The 25,136-nt window shown below is 44.6% G+C and overlaps 1 protein-coding gene across 2 annotated transcripts; it reads right to left on the bottom strand.

Annotated features, from left to right (window-relative positions):
• Positions 1-290: 290 nt before the first annotated feature.
• LOC138947670 (uncharacterized) lies at positions 291-15,500 on the bottom strand. Of its 2 annotated transcripts, none has more exons than XM_070319198.1 (2): positions 14,330-15,500; positions 291-1,878 (listed from the first exon to the last, which is right to left on the bottom strand). In XM_070319198.1, exon 2 carries the CDS (start codon positions 1,876-1,878, stop codon positions 751-753), a length of 1,128 nt encoding a protein of 375 aa, XP_070175299.1. In that variant the 5' UTR covers positions 14,330-15,500; the 3' UTR covers positions 291-750. The 2 variants fall into 2 exon arrangements, with proteins under 2 accessions (XP_070175299.1, XP_070175298.1); XM_070319197.1 differs by lacking the exon at positions 14,330-15,500 and adding an exon at positions 7,214-7,438.
• Positions 15,501-25,136: the final 9,636 nt, after the last annotated feature.

Here is a 25,136-nt window from a genome sequence, read left to right as displayed (position 1 = left end):
CGTCTTCCTCTGTCAAGGAATCAGCCAAGGCGCCAGTGGGCTAAGTGACGACACCCTCATCCCCACGGCATGCAGTGCGTCTTCCTCTGTCAAGGAATCAGCCAAGGCGCCAGTGGGCTAAGTGACGACACCCTCATCCCCACGGCATGCAGTGCGTCTTCCTCTGTCAAGGAATCAGCCAAGGCGCCAGTGGGCTAAGTGACGACACCCTCATCCCCACGGCATGCAGTGCGTCTTCCTCTGTCAAGGAATCAGCCAAGGCGCCAGTGGGCTAAGTGACGATACCCTCATCCCCACGGCATGCAGTGCGTCTTCCTCTGTCAAGGAATCAGCCAAGGCACCAGTGGGCTAAGTGACGACACCCTCATCCCCACGGCATGCAGTGCGTCTTCCTCTGTCAAGGAATCAGCCAAGGCACCAGTGGGCTAAGCTCGACCTGAAAGTTGTTCTCTTGGTCTTTTGCTTCTCAAGGCTGTCCCTCATTGAGCCCGAAGTCGACTTCGTGATGTTTTTCTACCTAAAACTCCTGCAAAAACGCCATGCAGCCAGTTTCGCGAAGTAGAATATTCACAAAGTAAACTTCGCCCAATCAATGTGAGGCTTCAGACTTGACGGGGTCGTCGTTTAGACACACGCGATGCGCCATTACGTCCTCAGCGTCAAAGGCGTTGGGTAAACAAGATTTTGTTGACGTGTCTGAGACTGTACACCACACCCCATTTATTCCGACGTCCATCGTTTACGTTCCTGCTACGCGTCTTCCTCTGCCAAAGAATCAGCCAAGGCGTCGGGAGGCCGCAGCTCGACCTGAAAGTTGTGGACTTTGCCGTCTTTCTTGAGAGTGCGAGAGTACACCTTGAAGGAGGCTCCCAGCGACAGCGCCATCTTGCGTGCGTTGAGGGAGGAGTCACACAGGTAGGCGTGACACTCGGTAACCTTGGAGCGCGAGGAGAGCTCGCGCACCACGATGAAGGTGAAGACCCGCCAGTACTTGATGTCCTGCACGCCGTAGGAGATGAAGTCGATGGGCACCATGCCCACAGGAAGCTTCTCCTTCTGCTTGTTCAGCTTGTGTTCCCTGATGTCCAGACCGCGCGGGGAGACCACGACGTAGACCAGGGGCAGCTCCACCGGCTCCTTGCTCTCCAGCGACGTCTGCACCTTTTGCACCATCTCGTCCACCGGCTTCCTCACGTGGTGCAGGCCACAGAAGCCGCGCACCTCGCGCATGCCCAGGTACTTGGCCACGAACACCTGAGGCAGTTTGTCGATGCGCACCTGCTCGAACTCGGAGAAGCTGTTCTGCTCTTTCTTCTTGGGCTTGTCGAACTTGGTCAGCTTCTTCAAGAGTCTGAGAGGGTTTTTCCTCTTCTTGCTACCATCTTTCTCTTTCTTGCTTCCATCTTTCTCCTTCTTGGGCTTGGCGCTTTTAGAGTCTGTACCGTTCTTGTCGACCTTGTCTTTTGCACCGCCGTTTTTATCCGGACCGTTGTGGACCGCTGTGACGTCACTCTTATCCTTGTCCACGTCATTGTCCTTCTGGTCTTTGTGGTCCTCGTCTTCGTCGTGGTCGTGGTCGGTGTCGTCAGAGTCGCTGTCGTTGTGGTCGTGGGGGTCACGTGCGCTGGAAGAGGAGGTGGAAGCGGCGCCTACTGAGTCACTGTCCTGCATGCTGCCAAGGGTAGTCTGGATGTCCGCGTCAGGCTCCAAGGTCAAGGCCGTGTCAAGGCGGTCAGCTGCGGCCTGCAGCTCGCTGTCCGAGTCCTCCCCGAATGCCCCGTCTGACGTCACGGCGATGTCGCCCAGTGACGACAGGCCCGGGATGTCCGAGGACAGCGTGGATGACGCGTTGGACACTGTGTCAGCCTCCGCCATCATCTGAAACAGAAACCACAGCTATTAGAATTTGTTCGCCCTGCAATATGCATAACGACGAGAACATTCATGATCTCTGATATATAGTTTATACATACTTCTTAGTTTTTACTATGTGCACAAGTACAAGTAACCGTCCAGATGTGAACATTTACTGTTTTTTGTATTTACATGTCGGAATTGTTTTTAGTTATCCAGGGTCGAAATTATGCGAATAGCAAAAGTGTTTGCAAAACTAGAATAGCAAAAGTGTTTGCAAAACTAAAGCACACACACACACACACACACACACACACACACACACACACACACACACACACACACACACACACACACACACACACACACACACAAACGAAACAGGTGTTCTGATTACAAACCCTTTAATCCTGTAAATTTTGAACACTTTCAGTAAAATTCCCACAAACGTAGGTTTTGAACATCTTATTTTCATAGTAAGAAAGATGCATTCAGTGGGTTTGATTGCATAATGTTAAGCAGCATCCTAGTACATGACAAAACCTCATTTTGAAAAACTATTGCAATGTACGGTTATCTTGTGAGCGGTCACATAAAATTATTGTAACAGCTCAGGTTATCGCTACGACTCGCATGCCCTCACAGCAATTAGCGCTGCCCGCTAGAACAAACACAGCCATTAGCAGTGCCTTCGCCTTCAACACACAAACTAAGTAGTCTTTGCTCCAAAACACACAGACAAACAGAGAAACAGAGAGAGAGAAGCAGATACAGGGGCGAACAGGTGGACAGACACAAGATTAGGTTTGGCCCCTCCTGAAAACACACACAAGCAAACCGACCGACAACTTGAAAACTGACCAACAGACAGAGGCAGGCGTGCATAATAAACAAACAGACACACAGAGACAGACAGACAGACAAACAGAGACATACATACATACAGACAGACAGACACACGCACCTGTTTCATGTGCGATACCCATCACACACACACACACACACACACACACACACACACACACACACACACACACACGCACACACACACACACACACACACACACACACTAACATATACATTCTAACGGTTTTGTTTGCTCACATTCTGAATATAATCCATATAATCCATATACTTTTCATAATCTGAGACCATCATTTTCATCCCCCTCAGCTCCCAACAGCAAACGGAAGGTGTTGAAATTAGAACCTTGCAGTGTCATAGCAAGAATAACGACCCACGGTGAAGTCAATCCACGGTGAAGTCAAAGCGACGATGCACTTACGTAACGTGCTGTGCATGCTAACAGAGTGATGCACTCGGATCTAGGGCCTGTGTCTACACACGACGAGGCGAGGCTGTGGACACAGGATTAATCGCACAGTTTGTCAAACGTGGGCTCCCCTTACCAATGACACGCTAAGGGGGTGGATGTTGTCGCCAACTGAATACACAAGTTCTCCTGCTTCAAAACGTCAGAAACCCTGGACATTTGTGATCTTATTTAGAGGCTGGACATTTCAGATCTTATTATTCGTAAAACGTAAGTAAATAAGAAGATGCAATCGCACAATAACTGAAAAGAATGATATTAAATCAAAACGTCCTCAGAGAAGAGGTTCTACTGTGCCAACAAACTCCCAAGTCTGTACAAAGCAGCTTCAGTGACAAGCATCACAACAAATAATACACTCTCAGCTGTCCTCTCCAAGTGTGTGGTATTTACTTATCACTCAAATGAGATTTCTTGCGGCACGGTCGGTAAGAGCAGACCAAGCATGTGAAGAAACTTAACATTTAGGGGAAAATGACCAAAAGTAGCTCTAGGAACAATCGTCCTTTACACCCAGAAGCCCCCCCCCCTCCCCCCTCTCATGTCAACGACCTAGCTGAAAAGAAACCTTTTCCACTGTAGCATACATAGACATGATTCAAAATGGGAAGCATATCTTCCTTCCCTAGCTCATCCCGTCTTACCTTCCATGTCATAATCTCTATCAGATCCGCTAGATGCTGGAACCCTCTTTACTATTTTCATCACGTTCTACATGTTGTTCTCCACCACCCCGCCTGTCAGTAAGAGATTGCAATCATGACGAGTTTTCTTTGCAATGTGACATCGAAATAAATGTCAGTGCACGTTCTACTTCTAGGTCCACCTTGAAATAAGACTGCAATGTTGTGACGTCACTCAAATGTATATTCTATTGTCAATGTGCGAGATCCGCGACGTATTGCGTTGCTGTTTTTGTGTGTGGGAAAGAATCATGGTGGAATAAACCACGCCATCCCTCGTTGCTGCCTGTGTCTCCTTTATTTCTACCAGTATGAATGTATCTGTGACCGTCCCATACGACGAAAACACGACAAAGACCAAAGTTTTAATAGATCATAATCAAGCAACCCTACTGTTATTGTTACACAGAATTGACTATTACATAATTATACTACTTTCAACAACACCCAAGGAAGAAAGACTGCCGTCATAGTGCCAGAGAAACCTGTTTTCGTTGCACTGGATGTGTTGTAGAACCAGTGACACAGCACACTAGTACCAGGTTGAATAATGACCACCGTTCTCTTTGCAACAGCACAGCAGTAACCTAGGTGGTGGGTTCAAGTGCTAGTCTTTCGGATGAGAAGAAAAACCGAGGTCCCTTCGTGTACACTACATTGGGGTGTGCACGTTAAAGATCCCACGATTGACGTCTTTCCTGGCAAAATTGTATAGGCATAGATAAAAAAAATGTCCACCAAAATACCCGTGTGACTTGGAATAATAGGCCGTGAAAAGTGGGATATGCGCCGAAATGGCTGCGATCTGCTGGTGGATGTGAATGCGTGATGTATTGTGTAAAAAAAATTCCATCTCACACGGCATAAATAGATCCCTGCGCCTTGAGTCCGAGTCTGGAGATATGCGCGCGATATGAGACTTCATATAACATAACAGTAAAAGCTAAACGGCAGTTATTTGAGAGAAACCTGTTTTCGTGTCGCAATACTTGTGCAGCTACAACCATAAAGTAAACAAGTCGCGTAAGGCGAAAATACAACATTTAGTCAAGTAGCTGTCGAACTCACAGAATGAAACTGAACGCAATGCCATTTTTCAGCAAGACCGTATACTCGTAGCATCGTCAGTCCACCGCTCATGGCAAAGGCAGTGAAATTGACAAGAAGAGCGGGGTAGTAGTTGCGCTAAGAAGGATAGCTCGCTTTTCTGTACCTCTCTTTGTTTTAACTTTCTGAGCGTGTTTTTAATCCAAACATATCATATCTATATGTTTTTGGAATCAGGAACCGACAAGGAATAAGATGAAAGTGTTTTTAAATTGATTTCGACAATTTAATTTTGATAATAATTTTTATATATTTAATTTTCAGAGCTTGTTTTTAATCCAAACATAACATATTTATATGTTTTTGGAATCAGAAAATGATGGAAAATAAGATGAACGTAAATTTGGATCGTTTTATAAATTTTTATTTTTTTTTACAATTTTCAGATTTTTAATGACCAAAGTCATTAATTAATTTTTAAGCCACCAAGCTGAAATGCAATACCGAAGTCCGGGCTTCGTCGAAGATTACTTGACCAAAATTTCAACCAATTTGGTTGAAAAATGAGGGCGTGACAGTGCCGCCTCAACTTTCACGAAAAGCCGGATATGACGTCATCAAAGACATTTATCAAAAAAATGAAAAAATGTTCGGGGATTTCATACCCAGGAACTCTCATGTCAAATTTCATAAAGATCGGTCCAGTAGTTTAGTCTGAATCGCTCTACACACACACACAGACAGACAGACAGACACACACACATACGCACGCACATACACCACGACCCTCGTCTCGATTCCCCCCTCTACGTTAAAACATTTAGTCAAAACTTGACTAAATGTAAAAAGTACCAGGTTTTATTGATGAAATACATGTGCTCTGTTCTTCCTGCACTAACACCACAACGCAGCATGATCACCAGACATCAGGTAGACTACACTGCCAGAAAACCCAGTTTTTATGTTACTGTGTGCTGTGGAATCACACAAATAAAAATCAGAGACGGGTTGAAATAATGGCTATCACATCCGTTTGTTTCCCCTTGCAATGAATAAGACAACAGTAGAACAAAGAGGTCAAACAACAGCCTTTTAAAAATAGAACTATCCACGAACTCTCTGCTCCTTGCGTAAACACACAATATAACATAATCGCAAGGATACGAAAACTGACCACAGAAATGACAATTAATATCGTTTCACTTGTCCTTGAAGTCACACAGTAGTAGAATGTGGAAAAAAGATTACAACATCAGTGACACACACACATACTGTTTATGTTGCCAGTGAAACCTGTTTTGGCGTCGCTGTGTAGGCCCTATGTCGTGCAAGCTGTGCGGAAGGTTATAGACAGGTGTATTCAGCCAAGACCACAAAAATAAATGTGATGCCTGTTCTCTGTTCTCTTCGCAACAACACCGCTGGAGGGCAAGATTACGATAATAGCCTTCCAGAGAAACCTGTTTTGGTGTCGCTGTTTGTAGCACGTGCTGTATGGATAGAAACGGACACGTGCGGCAACCTGTCTTAATGGCTCTGTATTGATTGGCCATACTGCCCTGCGGTGTGATCAATTATCTGTGTGTGTATGTGTGTGTGTGCGTGTGCGTGTGTGTCTGTATGTGTGTGTAGGTGTGTAGGTGTGTGTGTGTGTGTGTGTGTGTGTGTGTGTGTGTGTGTGTGTTGGTGTGTGTGTGTATGAGGTGAAAACGGAGCAGAGACATCGAAAGAAAATTAACAATACTACACTTGACAGTAATTGATTATTATATGTAATGCAAGGAAACTTATCGTCAAAGGGTAACAAGCTAGACTCCGGCCTTTCCAAACGTTGCTGCTGTCAAATTTACATTTTAGTCGTTCACAAGAAATCTGCTTAAGCCTAAATGTCCCTACTGCAATATCACAACTTCCAGCAATACAAAAACAAGAACAAGAACAACAAGAACAACAAGAACAACAAGAACAGCAACAGCAGCAACAACAACAAAAACAACAACAACAACAACAACAACAACAACAACAACAACAACAACAACAACAACAACAACAACAACAACAACAACAACAAAGAAACTAACTTAGTTTGAAACATATAATGTTACCGATTGTGAAAGTGATCGGTTGAGATATCAGACACGGAATTATCACTAGATGTTATTCTATTTTGAACACACCACTAGGCTATAAACCGTAGGCTTGTAAAATTGTTTTTATACTTATAATTGTAATATTGATAATTATGTGAATAATAAAACGTACGTTATTTATACGAAGAAGAATAAGAAAACTTACGATATTACGAAAATCTGTATCACGCATTGGCACACTTCACGTCAACCTATGTCATTGACACTTTACTTCAACACTGAACATTTTCATGAGAGACTAGGAGTTTTGTAGTATAGGCAGAAGAGGTATTCAAAAGGTGGAGTATGTGACCCAGTTAGAATGCGGCGTATAAAGGTGTGGAAGGTAGGCGGTTTTGTACGGTACAAACAGGCGATATTATGACGCATCAAATATTCACCGCCGTAGATAGAGGGATAAATGTTGCCATAATATCTCTTTGTCCTACCCTCTTTTTATGGCTAGAGCTATGACGCGCTTTTGAGTGGGTGTATACACAGTTCAGACCCTTCCTCCGTCTGTCCTTGTGTGGGCTACAAACCACATTTTGCTTGTGTGTGTGTGTGTGTGTGTGTGTGGGGGGGGGGGGGTGGTTGTGGTGGTGTGGGGGTGGGGTCGGGGGGGGGGGGTGAGTATATATGTGTTTGCGTGTGTGTGTGGTTGTGGTTGTGTGTGTGTGTGTGTGTGTGTGTAGACACCCCCCTACACACACACACACACTTACCGGCAACAGACCGCCGTTCAAGGATAAGGTGGGGAGGGGTTTGGCTGGGGTAGGTTTGTGGTCAGCCTATTGCACGATGTATGCTTGACTTTGGCATAGGAACAAGCTCACATAAAATCATCTGAAATCCCGATAGTCAAAGATATCTTTTTACATTTAGTCAAGTTTTGACTAAATGTTTTAACGTAGAGGGGGGAATCGAGACGAGGGTGTGGTGTATGTGTGTGTGTGTGTGTGTGTCTGTCTGTGCGTGTGTGTGTGTAGAGCGATTCAGACTAAACTACTGGACCAATCTTTATGAAATTTTACATGAGAGTTCCTGGGAATGATATCCCCGGAATTTTTTTTCTTTTTTCCGATAAATGTCTTTGATGACGTCATATCCGGCTTTTTGTAAAAGTTGAGGCGGCACTGTCACACCCTCATTTTTCAATCAAATTGATTGAAATTTTGGCCAAGCAATCTTCGACAAAGGTCGGACTTCGGTATTGCATTTCAGCTTGGTGGCTTAAAAATTAATTAATGACTTTGGTCATTAAAAATCTAAAAATTGTAAACAAAAATTTGTTTTTTAAAACGATCCAAATTTACGTTCATCTTATTCTTTATCATTTTCTGATTCCAAAAACATATAAATATATTATATTTGGATTAAAAACAAGCTCTGAAAATTAAAAATATAAAAATTATGATCAAAATTAAATTTCCGAAATCGATTTAAAAACAATTTCATCTTATTCCTTGTCGGTTCCTGATTCCAAAAAACATATAGATATGATATGTTTGGATTAAAAACACGCTCAGAAACTTAAAACGAAGAGAGGTACAGTAAAGCGTGCTATGAAGCACAGCGCAACGGCTACCGCGCCAAACAGGCTCGTCACTTTCACTGCCTTTTGCACTAGCGGTGGACTACGTTCAGTTTCATTCTGTGAGTTCCACAGCTTGACTAAATGTAGTAATTTCGCTTTTCGCGACTTGTTTTTTTTTAATATCGTACACTACCACAGACCTGTCCAGGTTGTTCCATCAGGTACCATAGGCTGTATTGCACGAATCCTTGTACTCACTGCTGGAAGGGGAGGGCTGGGTTGGGGTGATGGTTACACGGAAACCGGCCGTACGCTTGACTTTATATCCACAACTCGAGTCCTATGACTATGTTAGTAATACCTGGAGGGGGTGTCATAAGATACACAAAGGTAAACTCGACAGTATTCTACATCTCTCAATCCACAAGTCCTATGCACTCGAAGCCTGAAGAAGGCCGGACTGTTTGAAGTGTTAGGGGGGGAGGGGAGGAAGGGGGGGGGGGGGGGGAGATACAAGAGGTTTGACGGAGTGCGGCATTCTTGAGCTACTGATATCAACGAATCCGATGCATTCGGGGCCTAAAAAAGGGTGGGTAAAAGGTATACAAGGTACACGAGGTATGTTTGACTGTATTCTTCACCTTTATATTCGGGTGCTATGCACTCTGGGTCTGTATGAAGTGTATTTACTTTAGACAAGTCCACTCAGCGCTGTCGTTTGCACATCTTTAATTTACAGCTACGTTTCCATTCGTGTAACGAGCTGCTTTACAACGTAGCACGAACCAACGTATTATCATCCAGTGATGGCTCTCCGTGGCACGTAGAGTATTGGTGTATTTTGAGTTGAAAATGTGTCTCTCAAGACGTGACCTGATTGACTACTATCTACGCCGAGGCAATTTAAAATGTGATTGTGTGTGTGTGTGTGTGTGTGTGAGTATGTGTGCGTTAGTGTGCAGGGCCGGACTAGGCTAAGAGGAGGGGGGGGGGGTTGCCAGTGGGGGTCAGGGGGCGAAGCCCCCTGAAGCTGATGGGTAAGTCATATTCTGAGATAGCAAAATGGTCGCTCCTTGCATGAAACGGCATAAAATAAACAATAATAAAAAATGTTTTAAATAAGTGAGGTACATGTTTAGGCTAGGGGGGGGGGGGGGGGGGTTGCGCAACCCCCATAACACCCCCGGTAGTCCGGCCCTGGTGTGTGTGTGTGTGCGTGTTTGTGTGTGTGTGTGTGTGTGTGTGTGTGGGTGTGTGTGTGCGTGCGTGGGTGCGTAAAAAAGCGCGACTGACAATGACAAGGCATGCGAAGAGAGAGTTATTTTGTGTCTGTTAACATTTCAAGTGTCTGAAACCAAGAGTTTCCTGAATGTGTTTTTCCTTATTTGTAGTATGTTGATTTCAATTAGACCTTCGTATTCGGACACTGCACCCACACACTGCCAGACGCGACAGAAAACACGGCAATTAAAGCTGAGGTAGACTGGAGGGTTAGCGCCAAGCTACACCCTCCTAAATAACTCTGGTTTTCAACAGCATACCTAGGTTGATCGCAAAGAGCGAACGAGCATAGTCAGCGGGTAACAGGTATGCGGTGTTTGTAAATTACAGTAAGGAATTTTAAAGCTAAATGTTTAGTAGAGGTAAGGTTAATGGGTTTGCCCAAGTTGATTGATACACATTTTCGTCCCAGAGATTATGTTCACTTAAAAAACGCACAAGTTCAGCCAGATGACAGTCATAGCCACTGTGAACTGTGTGCGCGTGTTGATTTTATCGCCCCATTCGGCCATTCATGTCAACGACCATAGAAAATCTACCCTGAAAAAGTTTAATTATCTATCCTGAACATCTCACATTATCTACCCTGAACATCTCACATTATCAGTCATTGCCCTGAGGACAATAATATGATGAATATCTGGCTTTGTGTGTACGCGTGTGTCCCAGGCTCGACTCAAAAGAACCTTTTCATGGCTCCGTCCTTTCACACTGGGCTGCTCTTTTCGCCACTACAGTGGTACCTGCGATGTATATCCCCTCTGATGAGCGGACAACTCCCTTAAAAGGACACCTTCTGTTGTCTATGTGTCTATTATCTCTGCCAAAATATACCTGTCGTGACAGGCCACCTGCAATCTAGGGACACTTTTGGCTGGTCCCAAGGGTGTCCTTTCATCGCAGGTACCACTGTAAATGCTACATAATGTTTAACAACAGGCGCTGTACATACTTAATTTCTACGGACATCATGGCCGCGAAAAAATCAATTCCACGACTTTTTACATTTCCGGTGGGACAATAACGCCTACACTTTGAGTCCAGGGTGATAAAAATTTAATCGATCAGCAGCCAAGTGCGCCGTGATTAAACTTTCTCCGCTGTCTTTAGTCTATCACTGCGAAAAACGAAGCAACTGTTCGTACACGAATTATAATATCTACTGTCTTTGGTCTATCATTATGAAAAACGAAGCAGCTGTACATGTAATATATAATTATATATATATATGGCTTCGTTTGATTGCAAGAAAACTATGATTAATGTTAACTGACCAAGGGACATGGGAATGTGTCCTCTCTTCAGATTTGTCCTCTAAACGGACACACCTTACACTACACGTGGCAAGGGAACTATGACGTATTTAACAGATTTTCAGAGGCGTCCTCTCTTGCATTAGAGTTACCCAGCAAAAACGTTCCCTGTGTTACAGGCCCTCCTTCATAGCAGGAATACTTCAATTTAGGTAAGAGAACAAGCAAAGACTAGGGCGAAAGGGAGACGTGTGTCCTTATGCAGTGCTACCTGCGATGTAGGGCCTCTTGGATGAAAGAACACCTCTCAATACACAACATCCCTTTGTCTAGTATGTCTTTGTGTATGTATGAATATGTAATGAGGTGTTACTGTCATACTTGGTACTTGTCAATACAAAAATGTGTTATATTTAAATGTTCATAATGTTGTAGTTTTCTCGTGCTTCAGATTATAACGTCAGTTTGATTTGATTTGATTTCACCACCGATAATATAAATAGAGACATTTTTGACTGCATCCATAGGTGTCCCTTCATCGTAGGTGTCCCTTCATCGTAGGTACCACTGTAACTGCGGTCCTTAAATTGAGCCCGGAGTCGACTTCGCGACGTCGTTTTACTCAGGACTAAACCTGCATGCGGCCAGCTTCGCGCAGTCGTTTTACTCAGGACTAAACCTGCATGCGGCCAGCTTCGCGCAGTCGTTTTACTCAGGACTAAACCTGCATGCGGCCAGCTTCGCGCAGTCGTTTTACTCAGGACTAAACCTGCATGCGGCCAGCTTCGCGCAGTCGTTTTACTCAGGACTAAACCTGCATGCGGCCAGCTTCGCGCAGTCGTTTTACTCAGGACTAAACCTGCATGCGGCCAGCTTCGCGCAGTCGTTTTACTCAGGACTAAACCTGCATGCGGCCAGCTTCGCGCAGTCGTTTTACTCAGGACTAAACCTGCATGCGGCCAGCTTCGCGCAGTCGTTTTACTCAGGACTAAACCTGCATGCGGCCAGCTTCGCGCAGTCGTTTTACTCAGGACTAAACCTGCATGCGGCCAGCTTCGCGAAGCATACTTCGCGTAGTCGACTTGACCCAGGTAAAGGACAGGGTTAACGAAGTGTCCTCTTGTCACAGGGGCCTTACATTGCAGGTAGCGCTGTAATATCGAGCCTGTGGTTCAGGTTGTTTGGTTTGCAGTGTGGAGACAGGGGTGGAGTGGTTGTGCATGGTGTTTATGGATCCCAGGTAATGGTCAATACTCACGGGCAGGGGGGAGCGACACGTGTGTACACCAGTAATACACCAACCATCGATCCCTGTACGCCCTCGGGAATGCCTCGACATTTGTCTGCCCCACTTTTGCGCAGCTTGATTGTCATAGCTCCAGCTTTATGCGCGGCGTTTGATTGTATGCTGATGATTGTTTGACTGTCTGTGTCATCGTTTTGTCTTTGCTCATTGTTCGTGACATCTGTTCGATTGCGAAGACGGTGTGTAATGTCAATAAGGAGTTGCCCCAGATAACCTACGAACCTGAATAGTTGAAGGAAGAGAAACATGAAAGGCAGTAGAAGAAGGCATGACTGATATACGGCTTCTTATCCTTTGATGATCATGAACAAACTGGAGTGGGGTGGGGATGGGGGGAGGGGGGGGTAAGGGTGTTGACCGTTTGCAATGAAACAACAGAGAGAGAGAGAGAGAGAGAGAGAGAGAGAGAGAGAGAGAGAGAGAGAGAGAGAGAGAGAGACAGAGAGACAGAGACAGAGACAGAGACAGAGAGACAGAGACAGAGAGACAGAGACAGAGAGAGACAGAGAGAAACAGACAGACAGACAGACAGACAGACAGACGAAACAATGAAGGAGTATAAGAAGCGAGGTGGAAATATTCGAAAAGGTACATAGTTTTATAAGGTTAAGTGATAGATTTTGATTACCCAGTGGTCACCATGTTAATGATCCAGTATCTGATTATTGGTAGGTCATGTTGCTTAACGATTTTACTGAAAGTCAAGCTTGAGTGAATCTTGCTTAAGGTTTTTCTGTGTATTCACATGACTAACCTCAGCTTAATTAGTTTGGACAACACTTTGGACGAAATTATTGCTGCTGCAGAAACATTTAATTGGCAAGTCTGTGACAGTCATCGTCTCTCTGACCCCCTCCCCTGTATACCCACCTTACCGACTCATATCTCCCCGATAATTCTTTTGTTATATTTTTTCTTCTTTTTTTGTAAAAAATGTATCTTGTCTGTTTTACATTTCTAATAAGGGTATGAGCAATTCTCTGACCTTGACATCACGTGAAATAATATTTCCTATCTAGATGTACATATTTATAACCACACTTAATATAAGCTTAGCTTGTTGTGTGGTCACAAATGTCTGTATCGCATATACATGCCACCCTGTATTTCTTTAATAAAATCTTGTTTAAACCAGGTGGAAAGAAAAAGAGAGAAAGGTGGAGCGGGGCGAGAGAGAGAGAAAGGTGGAGCGGGGCGAGAGAGAGAGAAAGGTGGAGCGGGGCGAGAGAGAGAGAAAGGTGGAGCGGGGCGAGAGAGAGAGAAAGGTGGAGCGGGGCGAGAGAGAGAAGGGGCACAGACAGACAGACAGACAGACATAGAAATATTGAGACAGACTGAGACAGAAAGACAGACAGAGAAAGACAGCGACGGGAATATGTTGGTACTTTATTTTAGAAACCCCCAGATTTTTCAGGCAACGCACTTTGAGATACAACCTGTCTTTACATTATGTACAGAGCTCTCGGGGGGAGAGAGGGAGCCAGACGGACTGGCTTTACCACCATTGACAAACTAAACAGCAAGACCTTTTTTGACCATCTCCAGCGAGATGTGACACGCTCAAGACATACAAGCCATTACTCAGCAGCCACCAACCAGTCTCGCCGGCATCTTCCTACTGTTGACACTTCACGTACCTCTGACAAGAAAGTGAGTAACGCGCTGCACTCAGCAACCATTGTTATATTTAAACATTCCATTTGCTGCCCAGACTGCCATGTTTTCCTCTAACCTTTTGCTTACAGCTCTAAATTCCCTGGCCGTTAAGGGGCTCGGCCATCGGTTCCTTTGCCCCGTGCAAACAGCGGCGTCTGTGCGCCAAAGTTCAAGTTGCCAGAGAACAAACATGCAGATTGGCAAAAAGGCCGTCGGAGGGGACAGGTATAGGGGGTGTCATTTACTTACCGAACAACTGGCTGTTTACTCGACACACTCCCAAGTCTCTGCTGCACAGCCGTGCCGGTACTGGGGGAGCAGGCAGCCACACGCCACACCTGGCTGCTGCTGCTGCTGCTGCTTGCAGTCTTGGCACAGGTAAGGCAATGGTAGGCAAGGTAGGTAAAGGTAACGCAGGTAGGTAAAAAGTACCACGGGTAGGTTTAAGGTAACTCGGGTACTGCGGGAGTAGGTAGCCACACGCCACACTTGTATCCTTGCTACTGCTACTGCTGCACACTTGGCCCAGGTAAGGCCAACGGTAGGCACAGGATAGTAATAGGTAACACAGGTAGGTTAAAGGTAACTCAGGTAGGTGGGCGGTATGCAACCACACGCCACATCTGGCTACGGCTGCTGGTGCTTGCAGTCTTGGCACAGGTCAGGTAAAAGGTAGGCACAGGTAGGTAAAGGTAGCACAGGTAGGGTAAAGGTAGTTTACGTTATTCAGGTAACACAGGTAGGGTAAAGGTAATTCACGTACTGGGTAGAAGTCCTGGCAACCACGAACCTCACATGTATTCTCTACTGCACGTGTTGTAAATATAACACAGGTAAGTACAGTTAACACAGGTAGGCACAGGTAACACGGGTACTGGGATGCAAGGCGGTCCTTTAGCCACGCGCAGCACTTTATACCTTCAACTGCTGCTGATGTCTGGCACAGGTAAACTAAAGCTAACACAGGTAAGTAAGATAGCTCAGGTGTGAGTCAGTCACCGTGGCTTGACTTGAAACGCATGGTTAGGTCTTTGGTTGACACGGGTGGGGGGGAAAGGTCCGGAATGACCGAGTGCGTGTCCAGCCAGGCGTGACGGACGGGTGGCCGGTACGTGACAACAACTACAACGTTGTGGACAGAACGGGTAGGCCAGGTAGAACCGAAGATCGATATACTGAACGAGACACTTTAACCACACTGATCACTGCACACACCGACACAAACGTGCCGTTGCACCAACACCACCATCACTCACTATACCTGTCCCGCGTCCAGGTAACAATCAAGCCGCCCAGGTAAGCGAGCGAGTTAGTCAGGTAATCAGAGAAAAACAGAGCCCCCGGTCGTGCCAGAACCAAGGCCTGTCGTTAAGTGGAGAGCTGTGGCTGGGATAGTGGGTCCCACCGTGTTTCCCCCCTTCGGCCATTCAACGGCACACGTTAACACAGTCTGACACACAGCAACACAGCTACAGAACCAATGCGCCTTGCTTGGCCAGGGCTAACCCTGCGACACCAAGATATGCACACCGTCTTCGTCGCAACAGGCTATTTTTAGCTCCGCTCCGGAGTTGCGGGGCCTGTTTTATTTGGTGTGGGTGAGCGGTTCATAACATAGCACAACACAACACATCGTCGTCGTTGCTGCTACTGCTATAACAGTATAAGCTGTGGTGATTAATTCGTGACAGGTAGTATACTGAGTGTATGACTTGAGTGTTGCAGTGTGCAAAGAATTAATGTTAGCTTGCCACTCTGGTACAGTTATATATGCTGTGCTATAAAAACAAAAGAAACAATTAAAGGCACAGTCCTTCCGACTATCCGTGCAATTTTACATTTAGCTGGGTCACGTAATATATGAGTTTTTCTTGAGTTCGTACGTGTCCTTACCACATGTGGAGAAAATCTTGTTTAAATCAAAACTTTAAAATTAAACAAAAAACACTGAAAAACATTTTGGTGTTAAGGTTTGTTTGTTTGTTTGTTTGTTTGCTTAACGCCCAGCCGACCACGAAGGGCCATATCAGGGCGGTGCTGCTTTGACATATAACGTGCGCCACACACAAGACAGAAGTCGCAGCACAGGCTTCATGTCTCACCCAGTCACATTATTCTGACACCGGACCAACCAGTCCTAGCACTAACCCCATAATGCCAGACGCCAGGCAGAGCAGCCACTAGATTGCCAATTTTAAAGTCTTAGGTATGACCCGGCCGGGGTTCGAACCCACGACCTCCCGATCACGGGGCGGACGCCTTACCACAAGGCCATGTGCCGGTGGGTGGTGGTGTTAAGGTACCAATAGCTGATTCTGTAAATGTTGGACTCCCCATCCCACACCTTACCAGGGTTTTATATGGGATAAGGCCAACCATCCCAGATCTTACCAGGGTTTTATATGGGATAAGGCCAACCATCCCAGATCTTACCAGGGTTTTATATGGGATAAGGCCAACCATCCCCTAGGACATAATACCATAGATCGACATCATGGCTGTTTCATGTCCAGAGTGGAATTTGTCTGATGAATTGATGTTACAGATTGACACTGGTGGCTTTTAAGAAATTATTACATTATAAAAATCAACATTCTGACTGCATAGGAATGCGGGGTTTGAATGTTTTCGTGAATTAATGTTTTGAATGTCACGTGCTTAATTAATTTCTTGAATGTCATTTTTGGGCAAAATGTATTAATTCGTTGAAAAGTTGCCAATCTGCACAGAGAACACACAGGCTGTTGAGTGTTGGTATGTGTCGAGGTGGAGGGCTGGTCTGATCACGTGTAGATCACGTGTAGAGGGCTGGTCTGATCACGTGTAGATCACGCACGTGTAGAGGGCTGGTCTGATCACGTGTAGACACCTGGTCACATCTGAGACGGTGCGCCGAATCATTCACACGGAAAGAACTGTGCAGTAAATCTAGGCTGTATACTTGACGGACATCCATCATGAAATTGCACCTAGCGGTCTTCTGTGTTCGCCTGCCATATGCGCTACAGTAATGCTTTACGGTGAAAACAAGAGAAGCAGTAAAGCCACCTTATGAACATTCATCATCCAGTTTATGACAGCTCTGGGCTAACTCCACCCAGTACTACAATCTTTCTTGCAAGCAATAATAAAAACAGAAAAATGAAAAGTTGACAAGTAAATGCATGGCTACTGCATGACTCATATTGGCGCTGTGGTGAGAAGTCTCGTGTAAAAGAAAAACTTGTCGTGCATCTGAAGAGGAATTTACAATCGATGACCCTTAGAACCCCCCATCCGATTTAGGAACGACGCACCCCCCTTTTTAGACCTTGTGATTTCACAATTTCTGTGCATTATCTCTGTAAATGTAACTCTCATTTCACACTATATCCTTTCTAAACCCTGGTTTTCTCAGATGTTTTGGGTTTAGGTCACCTGGGCGGATGTGACAAATTCAGCAACTTTCAACTAAAAAAAGTCAGTCAAAATGTAATTGTCAAATCGTAAGATGTATCTACAACTGTTTTGTGTAATTCTATAAATTGGATATTGCGGCACAGCAACATCTCTTCACAGTAATACCGGTTCAGCAGAGTTATGGAGAAGTGGCGGGAATGCCTATAACGGGGTAAAATTAATGCTATCACTATTTCGTGTACAACCAAGAGAAAAATGAGGGGTTCCGCGGCTTGGCTTCAACGTTCTTTATAGCCGTTTTGCTGTTTAGTTCAGTTTGTGTTTGATCAGCCGCGCGTTCGACCCTATAGAGAAGCATTAACGGATCAATCTACCTTTTGAATGAAGCGGGCTTATATATAACAGTGCGAATACCTCCAGATACGCCTCGGTACAGGTGGTGCGTCCTGCAAAAAGGAAAATTGCTGCGCTCAAAAGTATTTGAAGCCGTCCCACACTCCTCTCATATCGATTTTGTCAAACATTCATGTAAAGCCGGCTGTATATCTTTGCACATATGTCGATAATAACTGACAGCGCACGCAGCGCAGGCAAAGCATATATACGCGAACAGGACTCATGCAGAAGCGCAGTAAGACGTGCGTGTACACAGACATACAGACAAGTATGCAAACGGGAAAAAAGGATAAACACGCCCAGAAACATATCGACGACAGACAAATAGGCAGGCGGTAACAACAACAACAACAACAACAACAACAACAACAACAACAACAACAACAACAACAACAACAACAACAACAACCGACAAACCAAGACACTCATGTGTTTAGTTATGCATACAGCGTTTCACAGATATACACACACAGAAAGACAGAAAGGCTGATGGACAAACAGACAGAAAAAGACAGAGAGACACAGACAGTCACTGACATACAGACAGACCGACCGACCGACCGACAGACAGACAAATAGACAGACAGACAGACAGACAGACAGACAGACAGACTAACAGACTAACAGACAGACACATACACACACACGCGCGCGCACGCACACATAAACAGAAAGAGAGACAGACATTCAAACACACACACACACACACACACACACACACACACTACCTCCCCCATCCCTCCTCCGTCCCCACGCCCCTTCCTCCCCTCCCACCACCCCCCCACCCCCAGCACCATCTCCGCAGTATGACGACAGAGCGGAGTATGCCTAGTTGCGTCCAGCCAACACCGCGCCGTGTCCAAGCAAGGCGAACACTCACACCATTGTTGTCCGGTCCGGCTGTCCGCTCCCTCGACCCACACAGGCTCCACTGCGGTCAACTGTTGCTTGCGTGCTCACACACACACACACGGACGCAGGCAAATGGACGCACGCACGACTTGAACAAACACACACACGCACGCACACGTATGCACGCACACACAAATATATATAATTTTGCGTACGCACAGCCTCACAGAGGCTTGCACACATGTATGTATACACGCACGCACACTCGCACGCACGCACGCACGCACATAGACACACACACACACAGACAGACAGACAGACACACACACACACACACACGCACACGCACACACACACATAGCCAAACAAAACAAACCAACACACACAAACATAAGAACTCAACCCATCGTGATTCGCGATATATAGCCTAAAGTACTATGGAGCGAATTCAAATTGTATAACTCCGCACGAAGACATAAAATTTATGCAGAAAGCTTTTTTTTACTTGATTTATAGCTGGAAAACCTACTGAAAATCCTGCAGAAGCTTGCACCAGTCCGAACAAAAGTAAATCGCAGAACCATACATACCAGCACGACTTGCACACAGCCACAAGAATGATAGGAACGCCCATGCCAAAGAAGTGCTACTCCTGTTTAAATTCGTGCTTGTCTAAATTGTAAAGAGGTTTTGCCTCTCGTGCCGGACCGTGTTTTTTGTCATTGTCACAAATCCCTTGATCTTTCTGCAAGCAAGGTATTGTTAGTTGAGAAAAAAAGACAAAAGAGAAAATGAGAGAGAGAGAGAGAGAGAAAATAGAGAGAGAGAGAGAGAGAGAGAGAGAGAGAGAGAGAGAGAGAGAGAGAGAGAGAGAGAGAGAGAGAGAGATAGAGAGAGAGAGAGAGAAAATAGAGAGAAAGAGAGAGAGAGAGAGAGAGAGAGACAAAATAGAGAGAGAGAGAGAGAGAGAGACAAAATAGAGAGAGAGAGAGAGAGACAAAATAGAGACAGAAAGACAAATAGACAGACAGACAGAGAAATTAAAACACAGAAATAAAGAAACAAAAATTAAAAAGCACACGTTCATTTATGTGTAAGTTCCGGTATCACTGTCTGGGAAAAATGTCAAGACTGTCAGATTTGTCAAAACATTCAAGTGTTTCTTTTTTTAGAGTGTACACAAAATCCTGTCCGTGAAAGTAATGTTTCTTCAAAGAAAAAGATATGTTCAAGAACTTTTAAAACTGCAAAACTATGAACAGAAAGATATTATTTTCACGAAAGGCTAAACTTGACAGAAGGCCATCATACCAGGAAGAAAGAAAGAAAGGCGGACACCCCCCCCCCCCCCAACTCCCCCTGAAAAAAAAAGAAGGAAAGAGAGAACGATCGAGAGGGGCAGAGACAGAGACAGATGAGACAGAGAGAATCAAAATGGAGGCAAGGAAGATCTTTTGCGACCAAAGGCGTCTGCTCAAAAGATACAAGGTTACATCTGGTAAGGTGGTATAGTTCAGGCAAAATATACACATTTTGCTTATGTACAGTGTCTTGTGTTTTGCTGAAAGCGACAGACACATTCTTCAAACCCTGACACATCGATAACACAACAACTTCGCAGACGACCGGCCCTATGAGTAAATGAATGTGCCACTGACGAGGATTTTTATTTGTTGACGTGGGAGGGGAAGGGACGAGATGTGAGAAATGCAGAAAAGAGACTGGAGGGAATGGGGGGATGGGGTTGGACCATGGCGTACTCTACTAGAGATCGCCATGGGTTGGGCGGAAAGTTAGAGGCAGCCAAGGGAACAAACTGCGGTTCGGCCGACGGCACAGCAGGACAGAATCTTCTCCCCTTGCTGAAGAAAGCACAAATCCATTCTATATTGCGCTTCTGAGTCCCTCTAAGCTATGTGAAGCAGAAGAAACATTCAGAATGCTAGCAGTCGAAAGCGCACATAGCGACATCATTCTGCTGTAATATTCATTTGATGCACATTTCGTAAAGAAAGGGACATAATTCGAAGTTGTAGGTGAAAAAAAAATCCGCTGTGCTATTACCGAAAACGACAATCACTTCTCTTCATCGTCTTAATTCAAAATTCGTTCAACAAAGTATCTGGTCTCTGTGTTTGGAACATTGTATCCCAGAATCGTTAATTGGGATTTTGGATTCTTGATTTTCGAACGTTAGCAGTCTAGTGCTTCGCTTTTCATTATCACGTTAACAACACTCAAATATGTAGGAAAACGATTTGTTTTGACTAAAACCAAGACATGAGAAACATTTTCACACTCACTCAAAATCCCAGCCTGCAGCCACGTAGTTCACAGCACAAAAACAAAAAAAAATGCGTGGCGTATTTATTTACATTACAAGATAAAAACATGCAATAGGATCTAAATATCATTTCTTGGAAAATCCACACCAATGTTTATGTAAAACAACACGAATGCATACACCATCATGCAGCAGCTGAGGATTGAGACGGTGCAAGTTGCATGGAATTTGTTGCCCTTTTGAGGCTAAGTATCCTGATAGAGGAATGAAAACCATCACTACAAATAAATAACCAACTCAAGCACTGGAAGTGGACGTGGCCTACAAAGCAATGTGTTTCTGACCTACACTCTATACTGAAGTGTTCCGCTTTTGAACACCTATTTTATTTTTATATAGTTTTGAACACAATGTGATACAGTACAAGCAAAAGGTAGCACATGGTACACACTATATTGTTGTTTCGAAAACTAAACTTGATCCCTGTAAACGATATCTTTAATCCAAAAAGTGATCCTGATAGTCAAGTGAACGGCCTTAACTGGCATACACAGTTTTAATGAAATGACACGGGAATTATTGCTTTAATTTGGGTGCGAAATTTGTTGCAAACATTTTTTGGCCAAGTTTATAATAATGTTTCAGTATCAATCATGTGCTACCTTGTGTAAGTTGAGTAATGTACTATGTCAAACTGTGTTCATACCTGGTTACAGAAAGTGTATTCAAAAGTGGAACAATTCAGTACAGAGTGTAAACAGTACTGGAGATGAACGTAGCGTACACATCAATTTGTTACTTATATTTGGCATTTCCAGAATACGTTTGTTTCTTTGATCGAACAAAAACGTTACAGATCACCATAAAAAAACAAGAAAGGTAGGTTGTTGGAACGTTTGTTATTGACAAAACAATACATTCACAAATATATCGACCCAACGGTCTTTTAAGTGCACAGACGAAAACTTATTATATATAAAACAAAAATTCAAAAAAATTCATTCGCTTGCGGCTTCGTGGCAGGCGGAAGGAAAAATCAGCCAGATAAGTTTTTGTTATTGTTTGTCTGTGTACTTAAAAGACCGTTGGGTCGATATATTTGTGAATGTATTGTTTTGTCAATGACAAACGTTCCAACAACCTACCTTTCTTGTTTTTTGATTCTGAATTTGGGAACGTTGGCAGTCTCTTTGTTTTTGGATTTACAGATCACCGCTCCTTCAGAACGGACTGGTATATCCACCCACCTCCTTGCTTCGTCTTCAGTCACACACAAAGAGAGTGCATGCGTACAGCAGCATCCTGACTTGAGTTTGTTGACTGCCCGCACCACTAGCTCACTTCGCCACAACCGGGAGCCGCCATTAGCACGCTGCAACAACAAACGGTGTGCGGGGCGGTGGCGTAACGGGGCCAGCTAACGGTCATTTTCTGACCCTTGCGTCCAGCCAGCGGACCTAATGAGAGTTTTAATGACGAGGGACATGCTGGGGGCTGATTGTGTGATGGGTCTACAGCGTGCTCCGTGTTTGCACATGTGGTCATCTCTGCATCATGGCTGTCGTGTTTTATTCTAACGCTGGATGCACGTGCCATTTCTATCAATTAAAGAAGCAGTGCTTCATGCATGGGATCATAGTCTCATTCTCTGTCACGGATCTGTGTATGGTCTGTTCACAAGTTGACAAAAACATTTTACACGTTGGCGGGTTTGACGCCAATTCAAGTTAGTATTCTGATAAACAAAGGGAAATAAGCGCTCTAAATGTACAGTATACGACATGTGTAATAGAGTAAGTGAGAGGTATTCGGAACCAGTCTCCTGGCACCTGAGAGAATAACAAGCATTTTTTGTATATGATTATTTTAGTAGCTGAAGATTAAGTCTAAAGGCTCCGTCCTTTCCGCGAAAACAGCTCGGCTCACCATTTCAGGTCTGCGCAGGCGTATACATGGGACACAAGCATCCCTCCATTTAGACACATACTGAACATCAACAGCCTTACTACTTCCAGTGAAGATTTTCTATTTTTATTATTTTTATTAATGAATTAAATTCACAGATTGCCAACTAGTGTTTGTTTAGAAATTATTTCATAAAAACATTCCACTCTGAACAGGCTGTTTATTTGTGGTTTTGTGTCCTCGTCGAGGGATGATCTTTTCTGATGTAAAAGCCTGGCGAGCTCTGAGATGATGAGTCGAATCGTTTACACGCGGACGACTGTGCCTTTAACTAGACAATCTAAGAACAAGCTTTGTAATGCTTAACATATTTTCATCAGTCTACAAATGTGGTTTTATGAATTAAAAAACCCCACAAAACATTTTATTAACTGTTCCTGTCCCACTCTCCCTGTACACAGATGGACGGACACATGTTATTATGCTCACACCTTATCCTAGTGTTTTATGCATTAAGTCAAAATGTTCCCTTCTTGCTTAGTAGGCAATAAAAACACCTTCACGTGCCACGTGTTTGAAAGATCGGATATAGAAATCCAAATCGCGGTGTGCTATGTCAACACATTTGAACTCCCTATCACTTCCCCTCCCCTGTCAACTACAATCATCAAGTACTTGACTCACATGGCGTTGTCAATAGTTTCGACTCCAAAGTACGATGTGCTATTTCAACGCATCTTTATCTCTCCCCCCCCCCCCTCTCTTCCGACCCTCCCCCTTAAATCCCCACTTCTCAGATAACTTATCAAGTACTTTGAGTCATAATGTGTTGTCAATATAGTTTGGACTCCAAAGCGCGACAGTCAACACATGTAATTCCACCCCCTCCCCCTTTTCCCCCGGCTCTCCTCCTAAATCCCCAGCTCTCAGATGAATCATCAAATACTTTACTCATGATTTGTTTTAAATACTGAGTTTGGACTCTCAAATCATCAAGTACTTTACTCTCATAATTTGTTGTGAATAGTTTGAACTCAGAATCAATCGTCAAGGGCTTTACTCATAATTTGTTGTAAATAGTTAGTAGTCAGGGACAAATCATCAAGTCACGTTATTGCGCTTCTCATTGATGTGTTTTGAATAGTTTAGACTCAGAGTAGCGTGGTTGGAATGCAGAACACGCGCTGTGCTTGTGGCACACACGGGACTCCATACATTCCAGGCGAGAGGGGGGAGGGGGCGGAGCTAGCGGTCAGCATCACGGTGTAGGCAGCGAAGTAGCGCTTTCCCTGCCAGACTCTCCGCTAACCACGCCCCCTTGTCATGCTCTCCCTGACTTTTACTTCGTTTCTCTCTATGTTCGACTATCTCTGTCTCTCTTACTCTTTGTCCCTGTCTCTGTCCCTTTGTCTGCCTGTCTGTCTGTCTTTCTGTCAATCTTTGTCTGTCTCTCGGTCTTTCTCAGTGTCTCTATTGTTTCAGAGATTGGTTCCCCGTCAACACTGACTGACTCAGTCAAAGTCTTTGGCAAGACAATAGACCCTATCGGTATTCCAAGCTCTCGTAATCTCTCGCAAACTTCAGAGCATAGCAAAGCATGCGGTACAGCGATCTCGTGCGAGCTGCACAAGCCAAGGTTCGAAGTTCTCGCGATGTTCAAAGCATAACAAAGAGCGTGTCTCGCGAGAGGTGCTCAGATACCGAAAAGGTCTATAGGAATACTTGGCTATACACACACACGCACACACGCACATACGCCTACATATACACACAGGGGATCTTTCCTGGCGAGGTATTCCTCTATTTTGTGAAACGTTTGTTTTGATTGGCGGTTCCATGCCTGCGTGTAATTTTCAAAATAAAAGTGAAAATAGTGTCATATGAAATGTTCAACATACGTTGTTGCGCCCAAGTACATTTACACCCAAATACTCGTCGTGGTCAATAAGTGAACTCTGCTAATTTGATTTAACAATGTTTACATGTTCCCCATCTCCGTATATCCAACCATAGTATAGCCAACTTCCTTTGTAAACATACTGTGCTTTTGTGGGGGCGCCTTCATAATTCATGGAGTCAGTAACCATTTGAGTGGTGGAGTTTTGCTTTGTTGCTGTAATGTTTAGCCCAGTGTACGCCGTACACTCATTATTTCCCTCCCTTCGTGTATGTGTGTGTGTGTGTGTGTGTACGTGTGTGCGTGTGTGCGTGTGTGCGTGC

Source organism: Littorina saxatilis, linkage group LG14 (genome assembly GCF_037325665.1).
Source record: "Littorina saxatilis isolate snail1 linkage group LG14, US_GU_Lsax_2.0, whole genome shotgun sequence".
NCBI lineage: Eukaryota > Metazoa > Mollusca > Gastropoda > Littorinimorpha > Littorinidae > Littorina > Littorina saxatilis.
The sequence above is the reverse complement of the archived record's forward strand: the minus strand, read 5'-3'. Positions and strand labels throughout refer to the sequence as shown.